At 40.0% G+C, this 23,692-nt stretch overlaps 1 protein-coding gene across 2 annotated transcripts in view; it reads right to left on the bottom strand.

Annotated features, from left to right (window-relative positions):
• plcd3b (phospholipase C, delta 3b) overlaps nt 1-21,929 on the bottom strand; it is a 29,668-nt gene extending 7,739 nt beyond the window's left edge. Inside the window, exons 1-9 of one of the 2 annotated variants that reach the window (XM_067430604.1) lie at nt 21,300-21,929; nt 20,509-20,676; nt 18,193-18,421; nt 6,768-6,897; nt 5,851-6,076; nt 5,472-5,673; nt 5,182-5,323; nt 2,545-2,697; nt 1,671-1,793 (exon numbers count right to left, since the gene is read on the bottom strand). In XM_067430604.1, the coding sequence (XP_067286705.1) occupies nt 1,671-1,793; nt 2,545-2,697; nt 5,182-5,323; nt 5,472-5,673; nt 5,851-6,076; nt 6,768-6,897; nt 18,193-18,421; nt 20,509-20,676; nt 21,300-21,369 (1,443 nt within the window). In that variant the 5' untranslated portion in view covers nt 21,370-21,929. Of the gene's footprint in view, nt 1-1,670; nt 1,794-2,544; nt 2,698-5,181; nt 5,324-5,471; nt 5,674-5,850; nt 6,077-6,767; nt 6,898-7,000; nt 7,020-18,192; nt 18,422-20,508; nt 20,677-21,299 lie in introns of those variants that run through there. The other variant, XM_067430605.1, reaches the window with a different exon arrangement.
• Between the last annotated feature and the right edge of the window lie 1,763 nt (nt 21,930-23,692).

The raw sequence follows: 23,692 nt of genomic DNA, 5'->3' as shown, positions 1-23,692 counted from the left end.
ATATATATATATATATATATATATATATATTTTTTTTTTTTTTACAACTACACCCACATGTGGGTGCAGTTGTAAAAACCTACCTAGTTATTTACACTCACCTAAAGGATTATTAGGACCATACTAATACTGTGCTTGACCCACTTTCGCCTTCAGAACTGCCTTAAATCTAAATGGCATTGATTCAACCAGGTGCTGAAAGCATTCTTTAGAAATGTTGGCTCATATTAATAGGATAGCATCTTACAGTTGACAGAGATTTGTGGGATGCACATCCAGGGCACGAAGGGTCCACCACATCCCAAAAATGCTCTATTTTTTCTATGCTCTCATTTTAGTACAGTGAACTTATTGTCACGTTCAAGTAACCAATTTGAAATGATTCAAGCTTTGTGACATGGTGCATTATCCTGCTAGAAGTAGCCATCAGATTATGGGTACATGGTGGTCAGAAAAAATGCTCAGGTAGGCCGTGGCATTTAAACAATGCCCAACTGGCACTGAGGGGCCTAAAGTGTGCCAAGAAAACATCCCCCACATTACACCACCAGCAGCCTGCACAGTGGTAACTAGGCATGATGGATCCATTCGTTCACTTGTTCACACTGCTAAGAGTAAAGCGCTTCTGCCAAATTTCGCCCGTAGGACTGCCGCATACTGGTTGTTTTTCCCTTTTTACACCATTCTTTGTAAACCCTAGAAATGGTTGTGCCTGAAAATCCCAGTAACTGAGCAGATTATGAAATACTCATACCGGCCCGTCTGGCACCAACAGCTCAAAATTGCTTAAATCACCTTTCTTTCCCATTATGACATGCTCAGTTTGGAGTTCAGGAGATTGTCTTGACCAGGATCACACCCCTAAATGCATTGAAGCAACTGCCATGTGATTGGTTGATTAGATAATTGGATTAATGAGAAATTCTACAAGTGTTCCCAATAATCCTTTAGGTGAGTGTATAGTGCATACACACTTTATGAGCACATGCGTTCCCTTGGATCGAACTCACGATTGCATGATCACATGTTGTTGTATAGTGCAATGCTTTACCAACTGTGCTATGCAAAACCTGAAATATTAAGCAGATAAAAGGGAAAAATGCTTTAAAATGAGAGTGTCCTGCTGTCAATAGGAGCACTACTTTAGAAAACGCTCCTATGCATCGTATCTCAATAATTATAATATTGGCGATAGGGGCGCAACTTTAGTAAACACTCCTATGGGTCGTATTACAAGGAAGTGACAATCGACCTATATAGGCATATTGGTTGAAGGACATGTTGCCATAATCACATGTTTTTTCAGGAGCCAGGGCTAAATTCTTGTATGTAAATTCTCTACGATTATCAAGTTACTAAGTTATTCTTCTTTGATAACATTAGTTAAAAAAGCAACTGTTAGTTAGTGTTAACTCAGGTCCATTAAATAATACAGTTACAACTTTTGATTTTCATAATGTGTCATTAAATGCTGAAATTTACACTTAACTAAGATTAATAAATGCTTTAGAAGTACTTTTCATTGTCAGTTTTTCTTAATGAATGAACTAATGTTATATAATTAAGCTTTATTGTAAAGTGTGTGACTGAACAACAATGAATCAGAACATATTCAAACATTTTTTCATGTATGCATGCACAAAACAAGTAGCAAAAAAACAAATGCTGACCTTCAGTGCTTTAGGTTTGCTTTCAGCTTTAGATTCATCATCTGAGGAGCTTGAGTCAGAGCTGGAGCTGTCCTGCTTCACTTTGATCTTCTTTGCTTTTATCAAGATCTTCCCTTTTAGATCCTGCCAAAAATGTTTAAAAAAAAAAAATCTCCACAGATATGTACATTTTAGCATTATAGTATTATTTAAGTTGGTCAGTCGCAAGATCATCAAAGGTGACGATTCTCAGGGACCGTGGTTCTCTGAATAGCCCCCATGATTTGAATCCATCCCATCCACGCAACACCCACACCCCCAGGACTGTGATTTCAATTGAGGAAAGGCTCACAGCAACAACCTGCACTGGGGACCCGGATACCCTACAGCCATGGTTTTGAACATTTTACCATTGGAATAATATAATAGCAGAAATAGCACTTGTTAATGAGCCTAGGATTAGTAACTAATAGGTTAAATACAAACAGAGAGACCACTCCTGACCCTTTAAAAATTCTTGCTAGCACACAATTGTGGAAACAGTAAGTCATCTAGCCGATGTTATAATTAAATCTTGACACTATGCACATATAAAAGGTAAAATGAGACAGACAAAAGGCAATTCATATCTTTACATCTACTGTCTATGAAATGTATGTATTCTTATAGATGTTAGGAATTACAAGACACATATATATGCTCAGATATACTCTTCTATAGATTAACTGTTTATACAGTTAAACTATATAAAATAACTGTATAGAACTGTTATGGCAGTCTATGGACATCAAGCACTCTCTTTGGCATAAAATTCAAAACATCACAGATAAACTGCTCATACTGGTTTTAAAGTACATTTAATGAAATCTCTAATAAGGAAAGGCTGACTGGTTACCTCAGGTGATGGTAGCCACTGAAGCGTCTTGTCATTGAAAGGTTTGATTAGCAGTTTGTCTCCTAGAATTGACCGCAGCTGTCGGGCCATGATTGTCTGCTGCTCCACACAGCAGTGGTTCTCCAGAGACAGAATAAGAGGATATGGAGATGTCTAGAAAATAAGCATATGCTCATGTATGCATGTATGTGTATGTTTTCTTTTATTTTACATTTTGGCTTTTTCTATGTTCAAATAAAAGAGGCTATAACACTTTGAAGTAATATTCTCTATCGGTTCACTACAGTCCCTGACAAAAGTCTTGTCGCTTATCTATTTTCTAGAAATACCTGATATTAACTGACTTTTAATTAATTAATTGGTGTTAGAAATAGCTCATATGAAAAGCTAAAACCCTCCCAAACGATGTTTAATGCACTGAAATAAATAATTTTCACAGAAAAAATATTTATCAATTAATCAAGACAGAAAGGTCAAATTTTGGCAAGACAAAAGTTTTGTCGCCTATACAGAAATTGAACAAATTTACTGCAAATACAAAAATATGTCAGCAAATTAAGTTGTGGTGCTGTGAGATCCAAATGTAATATCTTGTATGACTTCCATGAGCTTGAAGGACTGCATCCATGCGGTTTGGCAAGGATTCATACAATTTATTGATGAAGTCATCAGGAATAGCTAGTTCAGTGTGTATATATACAGCTAGTTCAGTGTGTATATATATACACACACACACACACACACACAAAGATCAGGCATAACATTATGATCTTTCTAATATTGCGTTAGTCGCCCTTTTGCTGCCAAAACAATAATGGCCCGTCGAGGTATGGACTCCACTAGACCCCTGAAGGTGTTCTGTGGTGTCTGGCACCAAGATGTTAGTAGCAGATCATTTAAGTCCTGTTAGTTGCAAGGGCCTCCATGGATCAGACTCATTTGTTCAGCTCAATTGGATTGAGATCTGGGGAATTTGGAAGCCAAGTCAACACCTCAAACTCGTTGTTGTGCTCCTCAAACCATTCCTGAACCATTTTTGCTTTGTGGCAGGGCGCATTATCCTTCTGAAAGAGGACACAGCCACCAGGGAACCAGGGAATACCATTTCCATATCACCTACCTAAGCATTGTTGCAGACCATGTACATGGTACATGTACATGGTCTGCAGGTGCAACGTGTCAAAGAAACTTCTACATGGATGGCAGAACCCAAGTTTTCCCAGCAGAACATTTTCCAAAGCATTACACTGTCTCCCCTGGCTTGCCTTTGTCCCATAGTGCATCCTGGTGCCAAGTGTTCCCAGGTAAGCTACGCACACCCGGCCGGCCACGTGAATGTAAAAGAAATCTTGATTCATCAGACCAGGCCACCTTCTTCCAATGCTCCGTGGTCCAGTTCTGATGCGGTTTCGGTGGTGGACAGGGGTCAGCATGGGCAGCCTGATTGGTCAGTGGCTATGCAGCCCCATATGCAACAAACTGCGATGCACTGTGTATTCTGACACCTTTCTATTAAAACCAGCAATTTGAGCTACAGTCTATTTGATCGGACCACACAAGCCAGCTTTCCCTCCCCACATGCATCAACGAGCCTTGGTCGCCCATGACCCTGTTGCCGGTTCACCCCTTTTCGTTCCTTGGACCACTTTTGAGATACTGACTGCTGTGCAACCCACACGGTTTTCTGTTTACTGTTTTCCACTCCCCTCACTCTTATCAGTGGGGCCATTTGGGATTCCTAAAAACAAAGAAATGTTGAGGGCCTGTAGGCCAAATGTATGCCACACCTGTAGTACAGTGGGGGAAGTTTGGTCTGATTGGTCAGTTTGAATGTCTCAAGGTTTCAGTCACATGGTCAAGGGATAGATAAAAGAAGATTGCAACTGTTGCTCTGTCTCTTTTTCTCTGGCGGTCTCTTCTAGGGTCTCTCTCTCACGCTCTCCCACATATTTTGCTATTGTAACTGCGCTTATTTCCGTCGTTGGTATAAGTTGCAGTAAGTGGTTATAGACAAGAAATGTACAGTTTTCTACCATCTTGCTGATAACGTTTCTTTAATCGTTCGGCAACCCTGCAGTCAAAACCACTGTAGGCGATCCACCCTCACACTAGCATGACATTTTAGCCCTTGTCAATTTTGGCCCTAGCTCAAATCCTTACGCTTGCCCATTTTTCCTGCTTCTAACACATCAACTTTGAGTACAAAATGTTCACTTGCTTCCTAATATATCCCACCCATTAACAGGGGCGGTGATGAAGAAAGATCAGTGTTTTTCACTTCACCTGTCACCACCAGTCATAATGTTATGCCAGATCAGTTTGTATACATATATCTTCTTGTTCTAAATGTGTTGATTATCGGAACATGCTTCAAAATTTGTTATTAAAACATAATTTGTTTGAAACAATTACGCACAACAATTTTATACTTTTTTTAATTTTAAATTAATCTTACTTTAAGGATGTTTAAAGATGAATTTTTACAGGAAAACAAGAAAAATACTGATTAAGATCTTTTTCATAGTGAATCACATAAGTCTTAAGCTATAACACAAACAAAATAAACCTTTGAGTTATTTCCCACAGTGAGAGCATCACACAGTGAGCTAAAGAAAGAGAGCCACTTCCTGTGCTCACCCTGAAAGCATATTCAGCAATGACCTTCACCACCTCGCTAAATGGCACTTTGGAGGTGAGGGTGTGCCCATGGTAAATAACTGGCTCCTTTTCCCCATCCCAGCAGTCCAGCTCCACACAGCGACAGCCTTGTCTTAGAACTCTGTGCCACAAACAAACATACTTTTACAATATTTTCTCAAGAAAAATCATGTATAAAGAGTTTACTGAAAAGGTAATGTATGCATCTAAATGTAAACGCATTATCTGCTAAAAGCAGCAGTGCTGCTTTTTAGATTTGAGCATTTTACCTGATATAAGCATTAACGCTGCTCTCGCTGATGAGTTGGTCTTTAGTGAGGTAAGTGTTGTGTGAGGAGGAGATAAAGTAGTGACTTAGTGGGCGGCTCATGTCTTGGTAGACTCTGCTGTGCTCTGGGTTGTACACATCATTCTCCTTAGACAGCATGTACATGGTGAAACCATTGGGTGTCATGAACTGGTTCTTCTGGGCTGCATAAGACAGCTCAGTATCACATGTCTGATTTACAGTGTAAATTGCAATAAAATAACACTGATTATTACTGTAAATTAAAGGGTGTACAGTGTACTGTTTTCATCAATGAATATTTAGAATGTTTTTACCTAGGATTTTGTGGTAAAATCATAGAAAAGCAAAGAACAAATTACCCCATTCATTGAGCTCATAGTTGAGAATAAGGCTCTGAGCATGCACAAGTGTGTGGTCCTCGCCCTGATCTTTCAGGAATTCTCGCAAATCCACGGTGGACAGGACACAACCATTAGCGGAGTACTGCTGAAACACTGCATCCAGCTCAGGCCGACGTAGCAACTCACGGCAAAACTGCTCAATTTCCTCGTGTTCAAGCCGTCCATCTTCTGATTTATCACACTTCTGATACACAAATATATAACAAAATAGATTTTAAGAACATGAATTTACAGTTATTATTATTTTAGTCAGAACCACTTATTTATTGACAATAAACCACTAAATTTATTGAAAAACTTTGGATTAGGTGAAAGGCTTAGAGTCCAAGGTGCTAGTTAGCAAGGTTCATACTAAACAATTTGAGATCCATTCTTGAGACACAAATCCTTGGTAAAAGGATTTGGTAAAATCCTTTACCAAATCCTTTGTTTACACAAAGCCTTGGTAAAAACCAAATGTTTTTTAGCACGTTACAGGAGATACAATGATTACATAAATAGAGTTTCTACACAGAATCCAATGCTATTTTATGAAGAGGCTAGAGATGAAGGGGTTGAGGTGGGTGTAAATGTCTGTGCGACAGACTTAGGAGCATGCATTTGAATGAGCTTAAATTTTATAGTCGATTAGAACAGGTAGAGTAATAAATCAGCTGAGCATCAGCTGATATTGTTTAGCGATCAGTGGTCTGCCTGAATTGCGCTTGAATTCCATTGATTCGATCCCTCAAGCTCTATGTTCTTATAAGTAGTCATAGTCTTTAGTGTTCATTATTGTCTGTGCAGCAACACAGGCTGATTTTTTCTGTAATTAAAGTCTTTCCAAATTAAGCATTATAAAGCAGGTCAAGTGCTGCTGGAGAATAATGGCTAACCTTAAAGAGGTTGGCAGCATATTCGTCATTCAGGTCTATGTTGATCATCTTGAAAAGGATCTGGACCTCCTTGTATGACATCTTGCCATCTTTGTTCATATCAGCTTGTTTCAGGTAGCCATAGATCCAAGTGAGAGCAGTCAAGGATATAAACAGGTTAAAATTGGGTTATCAGTGTGCATTCAATTACTACTATACAGTCAATTGTCTTAAAAATTCAAAAGTTTTCCTACATTTATAAACCGAATGACACGGTCTGAATCCACTCCCTAAATCAACAACATGTATGTTTGACCCTATATCAACTAAGCTACTAAAAGAGATGCTTCTAGATGTCAAATACCCTCTTCTTAAAGACAAATTGAAGTGCCATGAAGCGCAGAGCATTATTCAATGTGCTGAAGTAATTTCCCCTGAAACGGCTTCAGCTGTTAGCAGCTCCTCCCCTTTTTTGAAACAGCCAATAGTGTTTCTTTAATACCACAGTTTGACTAGAGACTTTCTGTAAAACCAGAGTTTCCTCCTAATCTCTAATCATTTATCGTCCTAATCTCCTCCATATCGATTTGAAATTGAAATTTATTGATAAGTTTTGTTGTCTGCGCACCGACTAGTGCATATGATCCGTGCTGCTCTCTCGTGTCTCCAGTCAACAGCTCTGGTTTAGACTTTGTGTGTGCACTGCGACGGTTCGCGTGAACCTCGCGTGAAACCAGAATTTGTTTGGTTCAACTGAAAGCATATTTACACTGTCTGAATCATTTTCACATATATAGTGGGCAATGTTCCATTCACCATGTAGAAAATAGTAAATGTATGAACAGCTGACCGATTTTAGCCGCCGCTTCAGCAGTTTAGGCGGTGGTGCGCTTCAGATTTTAGACAGCATTTGATTAGACAGAATATGTGATAAGAAGATGAAAGTATGCGATGAGGTCATCAAAATCTGTGATTCCTTTTAACGGAAATGAGAGACTGTAAGTTTTGAATGCTTATTTCGCCCAAATGTGAATTTTGTCATTGTTTTGGAAAACACCAGTGGCCTGTTGCACAAAGCTGGTTTCAGTTGCTACCCAGGTAAGTTCAAGATTAGTTTGAGCAAACTCTGGTTTTTCGGGCTCAAGAAGCTGGATTGGTTTTTAGCGGTGTTTATCACCATGGTAACTCACACTACACGGCTAACCTGCTATGGAGCAGGTTTTTTTCTGGGTTACAAATCGCAAACCCAAACTGGACCAATCAGCTGCAAGTAAAGACACAATAAAGCCAAACCCTGTAACTCTCGTTCCAAATCCATTAGAGACAAACTTGCTCATCTTAAACTTTATATTTATATTATACAAATTATAATTACTTTTAATTAATAAAATATATTCATATAATTATTATTTTAATTGACAAGAAGACAAATATGAATATAAATATAAAACATGCATTCATGATTATTTTAAACAATGTGTATTCATTTGAGCTTAAACTGTCGCTACAGCAGCAGTGTTTATTCCTACTTTGTAAACGCATTTAATTTCACGATAATTTTCAAAACGAACTCTCAATCTTCAGAAGAAAAGTGAATCAAACGGACACTGTGATTGGCTGTTTGTCACACGTCACACATTCAGTTGCACTCGCTTCAGAGTTGATTGCTAACTCTGGATTAAACAGTTGACAGAGAAAGTTTATACCGAGCTTTGAGAAACGGCTGAACTTGATCTAAACCAGGTTGGATTGATCTGGATTTGTCAACTCTAAACCTACTCTGAATTGTTCAGCTAGCTTCATGGAACAGGCCTCATCTTATTTCTTACCTTAGGCTAAAAAAAAAATTGTTCATGGGGCCTTTATTATAATTATTTCATCCTTGTCTTTAGGATATGTACCTAAAACCTTAAACCTTTTGGTTATTATCAAACAAAAACAAAAATTCAACTTGATCCTACAGAATTAGTAAATTACAGGTAGGGATGTTTTTCATACCGTACTGTCCCTCATATCCGGTAGTATATTAAGCCTAAGCAAGCTTAATTGTTATACTAGTTTGACATGAGGAAAACTAGCACCCCGACATCGCCTGGTTTCTCCCAAGGTTTATTTTCTCTATTAATAATAATAATAATAATAATAATAGATTTTATTTATAATGCACTTTTCATTCCGAAGAATCTCAAAGTGCAACAAGGGGGGGGGGGGGGGAATAACAACAAAAAATGAATAACAAGTAAAAATATAGAATACTACAAACAATCAACCAACACAGAAAACAGAACAGAAACAGAGCTGATGGTGAACAGAAACAGAGCTGATGGTGAACAGAAACAGAGCTGATGGTGAACAGAAACAGAGCTGATGGTGAACAGAAACAGAGCTGATGGTGAACAGAAACAGAGCTGATGGTGGACAGAAAACAGCTGATGGTGGAAGTCTCTGTTAGCTCCGCAGCACACTGTTAGCTCCGCAGCACACTGTGGTCCACTCCATGTTTCAGATTTCTCCCAGCGGCAGTGTCCCGATGACATCGCCGAGGCACGACAGCTGAAGACCAGATGATGGGTCTTCTTCATGATGATTCAAACGATGGGGATCGCTGCAGCACCATGCAGGAGGCAGAACATTCCTCCGGGCACTTCTGTGGACACACCGGGGCCGGCGCAGATGTCCAAGCCGCTCCACGGTCGCAATGCAGGACGGAACAGCGGCGCAGCCGAGAAGCAGAACATCCCAACATCATGCCGGACGCCGACGACGAGAGCCCGGATGACGCTAGCCCGGTGCAAACTTCAGCCACCATGCAGCCCAAGCCCAAGGGAGACCACCAGTGAGCACCCGCGGCGAGAAACATCAAATGTCCTCCAAACCAGAAACCAACCGCAGCAATTCAAACGTAAACATTAGAGAAGCGGTTGAAAACGGCGAAACGACGAACAACGACCTCTCAGTGGCTGCCAGCAATCAGCAACAGTCCCAATTGTAGCTCTGACTGTTAGACTAGTCACAAACATAAGGAAATAAAATAAAATGTAAATCTAATAGTACATTAACATGATTTGTTGTGGGTGGAGAAGCGGCGGACAGACAACGCCAGCGTCCTCTCCCCCACGTTCAACGCGAGTTATTATGCCACCTGATGGAGTTTTGGTTCCTTGCCACTGTACCCTTTGGCTTAGCTTGCTTGCAGTTGGGGAAACAAAATTTACAATTAAATATTCAAATAAATTTTCAACTGTATTACTGATCTGCTCGCATTGTCACTATATGATAATAGAAATGAGCTGGATAATTTATTGCATTATTTTCCTGTTTAAAAGCGGCGAGAGTGGTCTTTAATGAGCCAAAGAGAGCGCATGTTACGCCTCTTCATCAGACTGCACTGGTTGCCAATGGCTGCTCGCATCAAATTCAAGGCACTAGTTCTCGCCTATAAAACAACCACTGGCTCTGCACCAATATACCTAAACTCACTTGTTCAGACTTACACACCCTCTAGAAGCTTGCATTCTGCGAGTGAGCGGCGCCTCATGGTTCCATCCCAAAGAGGCATGAAATCGCTCTCACGGACATTTTCCTGGACCTTTCCCACCTGGTGGAATGACCTGCCGATCTCAATTCATGCTGCCGTGTCTGTAGCCATTTTTAAAAAACATCTTAAGACACATCTTTTCCATTTGCACCTGACCAATACAGAATAGCACTTACTGATCACCACAGCAACGACCAAAAAGCGCACACTCCTGGATCATATCTACGTCTCTCATCCGGATTTGTGCCTTCAGGCGGGTGTGTTACATAGTTATCATAGCTATCATAATCCGGTGTACTGTATTTTGCGTATGTGAGTTTTTGTTGTAGAGGGCTATTGCTGCGCGTTTAGCTAGAATGCCATACAAAACCAACCCATTGGGCCACTGAATCTGCATTAACGACAACAGTTGGGGCAACAGCCTTAGTCCTAATGGGTTGTTATCATGGCTATCAAAATCCAGTGTTCTGTATTTTGCGTACGTGAGTTTTTGTTGTAAGTGGCTATTGTAGATGGCTATAAAAAAAAAAATTATTTTTTTTTTTTAAAAACTTGTGTACTGTGCTATTGGATACATCTAACTGATGCTATCTAATTCAGTCACTGACTGTAGTACATGGCAGTAGCTTTCAGCCAGGAGAAGATGTCGTCAGGTGGCGTCCAACTTTCACGGGATGTTTCGACCCTGAACCACAACACCCTCCAGTTGGCGGGTCGGCAGTGGTGGCCAGTCACTGCCCACCTCCTCCTGGCCCCCAGCTCAACTCCTCCCTCCTACTCCAGAGCCAGCAAGACGCTCTTTCTGCTGCCTCACCCAACCTACGAACAGCTACCTTCCTTTCCCTACCTGCCAAACCTAGAGCTGTGAGTGTTTTCCACACAGACTGTGCCGGGAAACCCCTACACCCGACCTCAACCGGGAATAGCCAGGTCTGCCACCCTTTGGCCCTACACTGCTCAACGAGGTCCTGATACTTGGTGGCTTTCTGCTCGTAGGCCTCCTCGCACCCGTCTTCCCATGGAACCGTCAGTTCAATCAAGATTAGCTTCCTTGCCTCCTCCGACCATAAGACCATGTCTGGCCTCAACTGTGTTTGCACAACCTGGGGGAAGACTAGTTTCCTTCCCAGGTCCACCCTCATCTCCCAGGATTGTGCTGCTTGCAAGAGGCTCTTCTTAATCTTCTTGGGGGCTGGTGGTTTCTCCCCCTCTCTGATGAACGGAATGGCTGTTACCGGCCTTATAATGGTCTGGCGCTTTTTCTGCCTCTCCCGCTCCAAGATGTCAGCCAGTGCACTGAGGACGTTGTCATGTCGCCACCTGTATCTTCCTTGGCTAAGAGCTGTTTTGCATCCTGCCAGTATATGCGCCATTGTTCCCCTCCCTCCGCATAGCCTACACAATGGGTCCTCCCTCATTCCCCATCTGTGGAGGTTTGTTGGTGATGGAAGGGTGTCATACACTGAACGGAGCAGGAAGGAGATACGAAAAGGCTCCAGTCTCCAGATCTCAGACCATGTGATCTTCCGCTTTGGCAGGTCCCACTTTGTCCAGGCACCTTGCACACCGAGTTCGACAGCCCTAGACTTGCGCCTTTCTTCCTCCAGGTGTCGGACCTCAGCTTGAATCATGACCCTCCTCTGCTTTGGGTCTGCTTTTCCCCATTGCTGGAAGTGAGTGGATCCGAGTCCCTGCCTCCCTACGCATGGGTTCCCGATGATGTCCTTCAGCTTTAATGTACTTTCAGCTTGTGCCACTGATGTGCCAGCCGCCCATTTGCGTCCTGATCTCGTCGTGACGCCTGCTCTTCTGACTTTTTCATCAGTGGAGTCTTGGTACATCATCACAACCCGGCACTTTGCCACCTTGAACTCTTCCACCACTGATGAAAGGGGTAGTTGTATCTGACCAGACCTGGTGTAAAGCCCTACTGACGTGAAGCTTGGTGGAATTCCAAGCCACTTGCGAAGGTGTTTGTTCACTCGTCTCTCGACTCCTTCCACTGTTGTCATAGGTACTTCATAGATTGTAAGTAGCCACATGAGTCGTGGTAGCAGGCCGTGCTGGAAGAGCCAGGCCTTAAACTTTCCTGGCAGCCCTGACCCCTCGATCTTACTCAGCCATGCATCTGCCTGTTTCTCTGTCCTAGAAACGTTGCATCTGTCGGTCAGGGATGCGTCATACCATTTCCCTAGGCACTTAATTGGGTTTTCCTCAATTGATGGTATCGTTTCCCCCTGTACTCGCAAGTGGAACTTGCTGGTCACTTCCCCCCTTCTGATTACCATACTTCTTGATTTCCTTGGCTTGAACTTCATTCGAGCCCATGTTGCCACATCATCAAGAGCCTTCAGGATCCATCTTGCCTGCACATGGGTTGAAGTTGTTATTGTAAGGTCATCCATAAAACCTCTTATTGGAGGTTGGCGGGTGCCAGACTCCATTAATGGCCCCCTGGATTCCTTTCCTGCAGCTGTTATGAGCAGGTTCATTCCCATGACAAACAGGATGGGGGAGATTGTGCAGCCTGTCACGATTCCTTTTTCAAGGTCCTGCCACTGGGTTGTGAAGTGGGCAGTTTTGAACCGTAATTGGAATCCTCCAAAGTACCTGGTAATTATACCCCTAGTGTGGTGGGAGATATGGTAGTGTTCCATAGCCGTGTTGATGAGGCCATGTGGGATTGAACCGTATGCGTTAGCCAAGTCGAGCCAGACAACTGTTAGGTTTCCTTTGCTCATCTTGGCCTCCCGGATCAGCTGGTTGAGGATACCCGTATGTTCCAAGCACCCGGAGAAACCTGGAATGCCGCCTTTCTGGACTGATGTGTCGACATATTTGTTCTTCACCATGTAGGTAGTCATCCTTTTTGCCAGGACAGAAAAGAATACCTTGCATTCGACACTAAGGAGAGAAATGGTTCGGAACTGGTTGATGTCGGAGGAGTCCATTTCCTTGGGTACAAAGCACCCCTCTGCTCTTTTCCAGGATGCTGGAATGATACCTTTTGTCCATATCCTTCGCAACAGTTTCCATAACCTGCGGAGGAGCATCGGGCATCTCTTGTATACTTTATAAGGTATACCGCTAATGCTAATTAATTTGCTAATTAATTGAGACTTCTTACAGCTTTTACAGGTTGTTGGCCTTGTTTGTTTCGTTGCTTCTATTGCTCTCCCCTTTTTTGTAAGTCGCTTTGGATAAAAGCGTCTGCTAAATGATTAAATGTAAATGTAAATGTTTAACACTGTAAAGCTGCTTTGAAACAATCAATAAATAAAGATTACTTGACTAAACTGGGGAACGGTCTTCCTAGCACTGTTCAGGAAACAGACACGCATCACTTCACTATGGCATACACATAGAACATTATCATTTTATATTATTCAAATCAGTTAAATTATTGTTTTAGACTGCATTAACTAGGTTTGCCAGGAACACTTCCCATAACACCTCATTACATCATAAAAAGTGGCTTCTACGCTAATGTTGGTCTCTATCTTTATCCCAAGGTTTACTGTAGTCAGCCGGATCCGGGTCGTATCCAGATCAGATGGTGGATCTGTGTTAGACGTGACCAATGCAGCCCTGAAGTGTCTACAGAGACCGTGCCAACTAGACTCTCCTCTTTGAAGGCCTAATCTACATGACATCCAGTGGCTCTGATTCTCAGCAAACCCGTCTCCTGTGTGATGACTCTGATCTTCAACCATATGGATCTGGACAAATATTCAGATTTAATATGACTTCTGACTTGTAATGTTGCCTGAATCATAATCGTACACTGTTTGTTTGTTGGCCAGAGGAAAACTGGCACCCTGACTGAGCCTGGTTTTTCACAAGGTTTTTTTTTTTCTCCATTCTGTCACCTAATGGAGTTTTGGTTGTGTGGCAAGCAGCGAAGCGAAGGATCGTGAGAGCGGGCCATTTGTTTTATTACAAAGGAGGAGCGACGTGTAAGATGAGAGGACCAGGTCTGGATTTCTGTTATGTTTTGGTTTACGTTTTGTTTTGTGTGTGCGGGCAGCATAGACAGTAAAATAAATGGACAGAGTGTTCCCATAAACTTCAACGGCGGAAAATGAGGTCAATTAGAAGCACTCACTTCCTGATGGCTGAGCGAACTGCGCAGGCTCAGACTGAGCTTGACGACGTAGATGTGACGTGAGCAACCTGATTGCCTGCTAGCGTCTCCTCCTATATATACGGTAATTTCTCAACTGTGCGACAGAGTCGCGTTGGTTATTACGCAAATGTTAGCCTATTTTTTACAAAAACAGCTTCTACGGGGCAATAGTGTAAGATGCAAGGTAATTGAGCCTTTTATGCATTGTCGTGTTTCTTTAGAAATAAACAATGGACAAATGGAGTCTTTAAACGCCTCAGATGTAAAGTTATTCACTGTCAAAGTGACTCAAAAATGAATGGGAGTCAATGGGATCCTAACAGCAGGGGATGGCTTGGTTAGTTATTGCCGCCCCTATGGGTGGAACGCTTTCAGAGTGCTAGATTACCCCTTTGGCGGGCAGCCCCTCACAGACGACTGCCTGTACACACAAAACGTAAACCAAAACATAACATAAATCCAGGCCTGGCGAGTGTTAATGATCGCCAGCTGCGTGCCACACCGGTCTCGTCTCACAGCGGAGTGATGGAAGCATAAAAGTAGGAGCGACGACAGTGTAAGACGAGAGAGGACCAGGCCTGGATTTATGTTTTATTATGTGTTTGCGGGCAGTCGTCCGTGAGGGGCTGCACGTGTTACTTTTGTTTTGTTTATTTATTTTGAATTAAAGTTGTTAAATGTTCGTAGGTTATAAAACACGGGCAGCCCCTCACGGACGACTGCCCGCACACACACAACAAAACGTAAACCAAAACATTCAGGCCTTGTCCTCTCTCATCGTACACTGTCGTCGCTCCTCCTTTTATGCTCCTGTCCCTCCACCGTGAGACGAAACCGGTTGGGCCACGCAGCCGGCGCTCATTAACACTCGCTACTAGCCCACTCTTATGGTCTCTCCCCTCACTGCTTGCCACAGGTTTCATGCCACCTGTTGCCTTTGGCATGCTTAGTTGGGGACACTATGGCCCCATTAAGGCCGCATTACACTGCAGGGCTTGATGCACAATTACGATACGTCATCTTTTAAAAGCGACCTGTATTGCAATATTTGCATTTACACTATACAGTGGCGAAATAGCCCAAGACATTCTGACCCGGAAAAGGAAATAAAGCAGCGTGATATGCAATGGACGCAATGTAAATGTAAATGCAAATATCGTATACGGGTCGCTTTTAAAAGATGATGGAAAAGGGTGGTCAAAAAAATCGGATATAGTCACCAAATCGGAAATGTGCATCAAGACCTGCAGTGTAATGGTGCTTTCACACTAGCACTTTTGGTGCATATCTGGTTTGAAATTACATCAGAGTTTGTTTGGATGATATATGAATGCTGTCTTACAAACTCGCGTGCGCACCCGCAAACTGTACCCGAGTGTGCTTAAAAAGGTGGTCTGGGGTTCGGTTCATGTGAACTCCGGTACGCTGCTGATGTGAATGCAATCGTACTAAATCTCAGAAGTGAACGACTTTTAAAGATGTATGATGTGTGTTTGTGTGTGTTTCACTCATTTCCCTGACGAGCGTGACTGACATAATGCAAGCAGACAGCTATACATCTAATTTCTACTCATCTTCAGTGTTCTTTAGAGCAATTGCAGTAAATTCGTGGCAGATAGATGCAAGTGCCATTACATACTGAAGCTTTGGTAAAAAAACGACGGTTCAAAAACAAAAATATAAAAGTGAGGTGAGCAACGGCATTCATTTTGCCAATTTCTCGTTCGCCGTCATTACCAAGTGTGGTGTGACAAGCAGCGGGGCGAGGGACTGCGTGAGCGAGCTGGTGACGAGTGGTAATGAGTACCAGCTGCGTGACACACCGGTCTCGTCTCGCGGCCAAGTGACGGGAGCATAAAAGGAGGAGCCAAGGCAGCGGAAGATGAGAGAGAACCAGGCCTGGATTTTATGTTATGTTTTGTTTATGTTTTATTATGTGTGTGCGGGTAGTCGTCCATGAGGGACTGCCCGCATTTATTATGTGTGTCTGTGTGGGCAGTCGTCCGTGAGGGGCTGCCCGCGGTTTTACTTTCGTTTTGTTTATTTATTTTGGAATTAAAGTTTGTTAAACGTTCGCCGGTTCCCGCCTCCTTCCTTCCATCTACGAACTTTATTACACCAAGCAACGGGGTAAACAGCTGCTGCTTTGATGATGCAAACGCACCATGGTTCGGATCCAAATAATATAATATGAACACAGTCCAGCAGGGGCAGAGGGAGCAATCGAACTTGGGTTTGGTCCAAGCAATCGAACCAAATGTGAAAGCACCCTAAATGCTAAATATTCAACTATATTACTGATCTGCTCACATTGACACTATATGATAATTGAACTAAGCTGGATAACATCACTGTTTTCTCCAGAGCTGCTGTACAGCCAAATCAAATTCTGTTGCATTACTTTTCTGTTAACACTGCGAAGGTGCTTTGAAACAACCTGCATTGTAAAAAGCGCTACATAAATAAAGGTGACTTGACTTGATAATGATACCTTTTGCAAATCGGTAGCTAATAAATAATTAAAGCAGGTCACTGGAAAATGAAATTCATGGCTTTGACCCATTATGGTATTAACACATTATTTACAATATTAGTTAATATAGCCTATTATTATATTATGTTATTAGGGAATTAATACATAATGTTATGTAATATTAGTGCACCCATATTGTAGTGTTTCAAAAAAGGAAAACATTATAATGGAAATTAGTGAGAATCGATGCTCTCTGGCTTTCCCAGTGCATTATTTGACTTTTTAGGGAGTTCAGTGCACTGGAAGAATTTAGCAATTGAGACAACTCTTAAAATGGCAGACTCCCTAATCAGTGCCCTGACTTCTGAACAAAGGGAGCTGATTCAGACTCTTATATGTGTTAGGGTGGCGGCCATACTTAGTTTATCATGAAAACAAGGCTGAGGAAGATATAAAAGTTATTTAATATATTCAATTAAGAAAAAGTGGCACTCAAAAATGTGTGTAAAGCACATATATAAAGTCTAATTTGGTTTTTACGGCAATTGGCTAACAAACTCAAAACTAGAATGGCATGTTGTTGTATCGTGACACGCTTTAAACATTGTGCCAAGTTATACGAATCTTTTTCAAATCCATATGTCAAGTCAACTTTATATAGCGCGTTTACAATGACGATTGTTTCAAATCAGCTTCAGTGTTAAACAGGACAATATTGCAACAAAATTTGATTCGGCTGTACAGTTGTTCTGGAGAAAGCGGATATGGAATCCATGTGTTCCATTTAATTCTGTTGCGCCTCTCAATTTAAAGCACAAGATGCTTTGAACACCCCTTTATAACTGCTAATTTTACACATTTTTTTATTTAAATACATGCACTTAATGATCGACAACCAGGTATACAAATGCATAACCTGTGAACAGACCCTCTCAGCCTTGTTTTCATCCATTTCGTACTCCACAAATTACAATTAAATAAATTATTTGCATTTCAATTCATTTTAATTTTACCTGCTTATATATTTAACTACAAATCTGTATCAAATTGAGGATTATTAATTCATCTCCATGATTTATTAGAGAGTGACATGTTCTCTAATAAATTTGCAATCACTTGTTCCCCACTGAAGGAAAGAAATGCTAGACACACCCAACAACTCTAGTTCATTAGCCTGATGCAAAAGAGAAGAGTAACTTAATCAGTAATGAATAACGGTAAGTCTTTTCACTTGTCATTAGATTATGACCTGGACTAATGAGCTGGGACTGTAGAGTACAAGTGAATCTGATTATATGCTGAAGGATATTTGTCGAGTTTCTCTTTCTGGGTCATGTTGTTGACTCTGCCCTGGAGAGTTCGAATGCCACTGACCCAGTGCTGGGCTTCCTCTTTTGTGTCACACTGGAGATCCAAGCTCCTCCTCCCTCCTTTGAACATAATGGTGAGACACTGCTCTTCTGGGAGTGAGGTGGCCAGGTTTCTCAATGTCTCAGACTTACAGCCCTCCCACACGCACTCCACTTCCATCACAGAGACTGAGAGGAAATATAGAGGATATATAGTTAATTTTACAAAACCAGCATAGTTTAATCAAACATTTAAAATAATATTGTTAATATTGACAGGGGCACAAAAATAAGGAAACAAACAATGATTAAGCCAACACACAGACAATTCCTGTATAGAGTCAATTGGTCAGTAGACCAAATGAGCCAAACCAGCCTCTAAATGTAGATCATGCCCATGCCACAGTGCAGAAGGTAGACAGCAGTGGCCTAAAACATAGAGTATGGACTTTTAGCTCCAAAATAAGTCTCCATATTTGTGTCCTGTCAGCTGTCACTTTTAATAGAACATAACTCACTGAGAACTAAACTTAAAGGTTAGCTATGCTAACAGTCATTTCCATCATAATTTATAAAAAGCACACCTTTCTTTTGCCTGTGTTAACAGAAATTGTCAGATCTTTTTTTATTACTGCAGTGCATACACTACTGTTCAAATGTTTGGGGTTAGCAAGATTGTATTTAAAAATCTGTTTTAAGCATCTATTTTAAGCATCTGTTTGTACAAGAATAAAGGTCAACATATAAGCCTACAATATCAAATAGTGTCCGCTTAGGATCCAATGTGGTAGCTGTTTTAAATGCCTGATCAAAAGCTGTTATCTCAATGTTTCTAAGTAATAATACCAATACAAAATCATAACATAGTATTGCACATATAATGTAAATAATAAAGAATTAAAAAAAAACAATAATATACAGAAAAGGTAAACAAAATAAATACAACAGGATTTTTTTATTGTATAAACATTAAAGTGGGGCTAGGGCTTTTAAGATGTAGGGTAAGTGCAACCGAGGTGTATAAACTAAGCTAATCGAGTAGCAGTAGGCTATGCTAGAATGTACACTAACTAAAAAAACATTACGAGTTATGCTTGATTTTAAAACTTAGAGCTTTATTTATATACTATTATATGAAACATGATTTGCAAAACATTAAAGACTATTTTAACACAATTTAAACAATGAAACATAAAAACATTATTTTGGAAGAATTGTAATCAGGCTCTGAAAATATCACCCATTAAAAGTTCTTTCAGCCAATAGAAATCACTCTGGGGTCCTAAGCGGACACTATTTCACAGGGGGACAGGATTTCTTATGACAACGGCATGCACTGCAAAATTTCACAATATTAATGTTTTTACTGTATTTTTATTCAAGTCAATGCAGACTTGGTGAACTTTGCAGACTTTTTGAAAGTCTTTTTTCAAAAACAGTTTAAAAATCATGCCAAACCTAAACTACTGAACGATAGTGTATGAGAAATTAATAAGAAATGTCCTTTATTATCAGGAAATGTTGTCTAGAAGAATAAATTGAGATAAAAATGTCATTCCTACAGGCACAGGCACACACACACACACACACACACACACACACACACACACACACACACACACACACACACACACACACACACACACACACCGTAGCGTTAGTGTAAAAGTGGGTGTTGTCTCGACCACATCACACAAAACATGATCTTCCAACTAAAAGCAATTATAGACCATAATTCTAATTTAAGCCATGTGCACAGTTGCCAGGGCAATGATAATTATTCATGGGAACTATATGGAGCAAACCATAAAGTGAAGGGCTGCACTCTACCAACGTAGTCACAGACTGTAATTAGAATGTAGCAAAGCTTAGAGAAACCCCCCCTTCTGAACTACAAATAGGCCAGCCCTGTAATGACTGTCAGTGCTGCGGCCAGTAGACCTGGCTGGACCCTGCCTGTTTGGGCAGCCATAATTAGGTGTATTTACTGGGAGGGGTACGTATATTGGGGAACATACATTTCCACAGCACAGAATACAGAACATAATTTACACTCTAAAAAAATGTTGTTTTAACCTATTTTTGGATCAATTTATGGACAAGGAAACCAGACTTTTAAATTACATTTTTAAACCCAGCTGTTGGGTTTGTCCGCATTTTTTTAGAGTGTATTTACACAAAAATGAAAACCTTATTTTGAAAATGTTCACACTCAGCACACTATAAAAAGGAACAATATAACATAATACATAAAAACACTGAGCATGACAACTCACAGGACTGCTGAGTTTTGGCTTTGTTGGTGGTCTTGTTGGATTCACACCAGACAGTGACTCCATCATTCAACAGCTTTAGCATGCGCTTCCTTTTCCAGCGTGGAGAACGCACCTTTGTCATAGAAGAGCCCTGTAGCATTGTCCTAACATCGTTATCGTCCTGGACACCTGCAGGAGTTCATAGTAAGACTAATGATTGTGGTACTCAGTATTATCAGTATTAAGTTCTTATGTAATACTGTTTTAAACAAAACTTTGTGAATCATAACAACAAGATAAAAAGAATCACATTTCATTTTTTCTTGAATAGAATATATAAAATTACATTATTTATATATATATATATATATATATATATATATATATATATATATATATTTATATATATATATATATATATATGCCCTGTTTGTACTCTTACTCTGGCTCGTTCACTGGTGATTGAAACCATATTTATACAGGATATTTTATAACATACCTAACATGGCTTCTTCATTTTAAATAAAACGCTTTTATATGTCTAATATTTTTTATTTCTATGCCAATGATGCTGAATGAAAACGCACAGGGTTTATTTTTGTAACAAACAAAACTTTCACGCGTATATCAGACTGACAGATAAACTGCGACATATGAAGTCTTATGAAATATATATATATATATATATATATATATATATATATATATATATATATATATATAAAACCTAAACAACAACACAAATAACAACAACAACAACAACAATAATAATAATAATAATAATAATAATAATAATAATAATAATGTCTTACCCAATTTTATCAGGGGATCGTCTGGTTTAAGTTGGGACGTCCCGGCTCCATTCTTCTCCTTTCTCAACATGTCGCAATAGGTCCTCTTGCGTCTTAAGCTACAGGGTTTATGTGGATAAATACACTAATGGTGTCTAGTTAGTGTGCAGTAATGATACAGCTCAAACTGTATATGGAAACAGTGTAGGCACTGCCCCTGTCTGCTGAACTCATGAATGTTAAAAAGCTGGTGTCGTTATATGACATTTCATTGGCTCCTACATACATCTAACCTAAATAACGTCAGAAACCGCTAACGTTAGCCCTTAAGAGCACGTAAAGCACATATTTAGGTGTCTAATAGGCTAAAGATGCTATTGTCCATTCTATGCTTTAAAACAGCAACCTCAAATCATGTATCTTAATCAACGACGATTTATAAGCGCAGGTCGTTCAAACTGGATTCGACACAAACATGGAAATAAAGCGACTGTATCTTCAAATCAAAACGCAAATATTCATTATAATTATTATTATTACGCAAATCAAAACGCAAAAAAAAATCTGCCGACAATATACAGCAAACGAGTTGATGAAGGCTGGACTATGGTGACTTCTTATCGCAAGAGAGCTTTGTGCAGACGATCCTGTGCTGAGATCGGGATTAATAAAATGTCTCCCTCTAGCGATGTCACCTTCAGAAACAACCAATTGAATCAATCAAAGCTCACCAACTGAAAGCACATTTCAAGCGACAAGTGTAACGTTTGTATAGTGTTTTTATACCACCAATTATTTGATGTTTTCATTTAAATCCCCCAACAAATAGATTTGCAGAAAATGCATAGTGCAAACTAAATGCTATATTGGTAAGAAACACAATTGAAAGATGTAGAAATGTTAGTACTTTGCTAAAAAATTATAATAAATTTAAAAAAAAAAAATCACAAAACTATACGCATTTTTTTCATGTTACAACGTCACTGACTACGTTTACATGGACAGCAGTAATCTAATTATTGACCTTATTCTAAATAAGACAATATTCTGATTAAGGTGTTTACATGAGTTGCTTTTAGAGTACTCCGTTCATGTTCCCGTTTTACATGTGCTAGAACATAGATCGATTATGGCACGTCATTACGTCCCCATGCCACGCTATGTTCTCCAACATCCAATCATAGCGTGACTTTGGCAGGTGTGTTAATTTTATGGGCTCAGTAAACCCGCTAACTTCACCTGCGGGTGTCGCTGTTGGACAGTGTTACTTTACATTACAGTTTTTCTCAATTGCTAAAACACTATTTCTGAAAACTTGCTCCATTTTCTGAAACCATTAAACACAAAACCTCCTCTTCAAGCACTATTCACAAAACCTCTGACTTCTCTTGCAAAATGAAACTTTCGCCTCAAAACAGTTTTACCTGTGTTCAAAATCAAACACTGCTCTCAAATCATAAACAAAGTGATCAAAATGATAAACACTATCAAGCAATCAGTAAACAATACAGCAAAAAATTGAAAACACATTGTTCAAAGCATAGTTCTCAGGCAGAAGTAAATTTTTATCTCAAAACAAATTTCATATTTTTCTGTCATTGTCTTGTGATCATAGTAGCTCAAAATTGGTCAGAAATTATTACAACTCTGCTTTGCTTTGCAATTTTTTGTTCTTCCTCTTGCTTGTAGCCCTATTTTTACAGTTTTTCTCAATTGCTAAAACACTATTTCTGAAACCTTGCTCCATTTTCTGAAACCATTAAACACAAAACCTCCTCTTCAAGCACTATTCACAAAACCTCTGACTTCTCTTGCAAAATGAAACTTTCGCCTCAAAACAGTTTTACCTGTGTTCAAAATCAAACACTGCTCTCAAATCATAAACAAAGTGATCAAAATGATAAACACTATCAAGCAATCAGTAAACAATACAGCAAAAAATAGAAAACATATTGTTCAAAACAGTTCTCAGGCAGAAGTAAATTTTTAATCTTAAAACAAATTTCATATTTTTCTGTCATTGTCTTGTGATGAGTGAAAACATGTTTCATCATAGTAGCTCAAAATTGATCAGAAATTATTACTATTCTGCATTGCTTTGCAATTTTTTGTTCTTCCTCTTGCTTGTAGCCCTATTTTTACCAACTCATTCTCATGAAATGCATATACATCACAAATTGTATTTATTGTGCGATTTATACGGCACAATTATTTTTTATGTGCATATGATTTGCATTGTCACCTCATTGGGTAGGTTTAGTTGTTTGGAGTATGTGCACATAACACAATATAAAGGACATATCATATGCACACAAAAACTGCGTAACACATGCTCATAAAAACTCATTTTGGCACATAAATCACACGATAAATACAACTTGTGCTATAGATATGCATTTTCATTAGATTAGGCT

This window comes from Pseudorasbora parva, chromosome 21 (genome assembly GCF_024679245.1).
Source record: "Pseudorasbora parva isolate DD20220531a chromosome 21, ASM2467924v1, whole genome shotgun sequence".
Taxonomy (NCBI): domain Eukaryota; kingdom Metazoa; phylum Chordata; class Actinopteri; order Cypriniformes; family Gobionidae; genus Pseudorasbora; species Pseudorasbora parva.
Note: the sequence above shows the minus strand (reverse complement) of the source record. Positions and strands in the feature narration are given on the sequence as shown.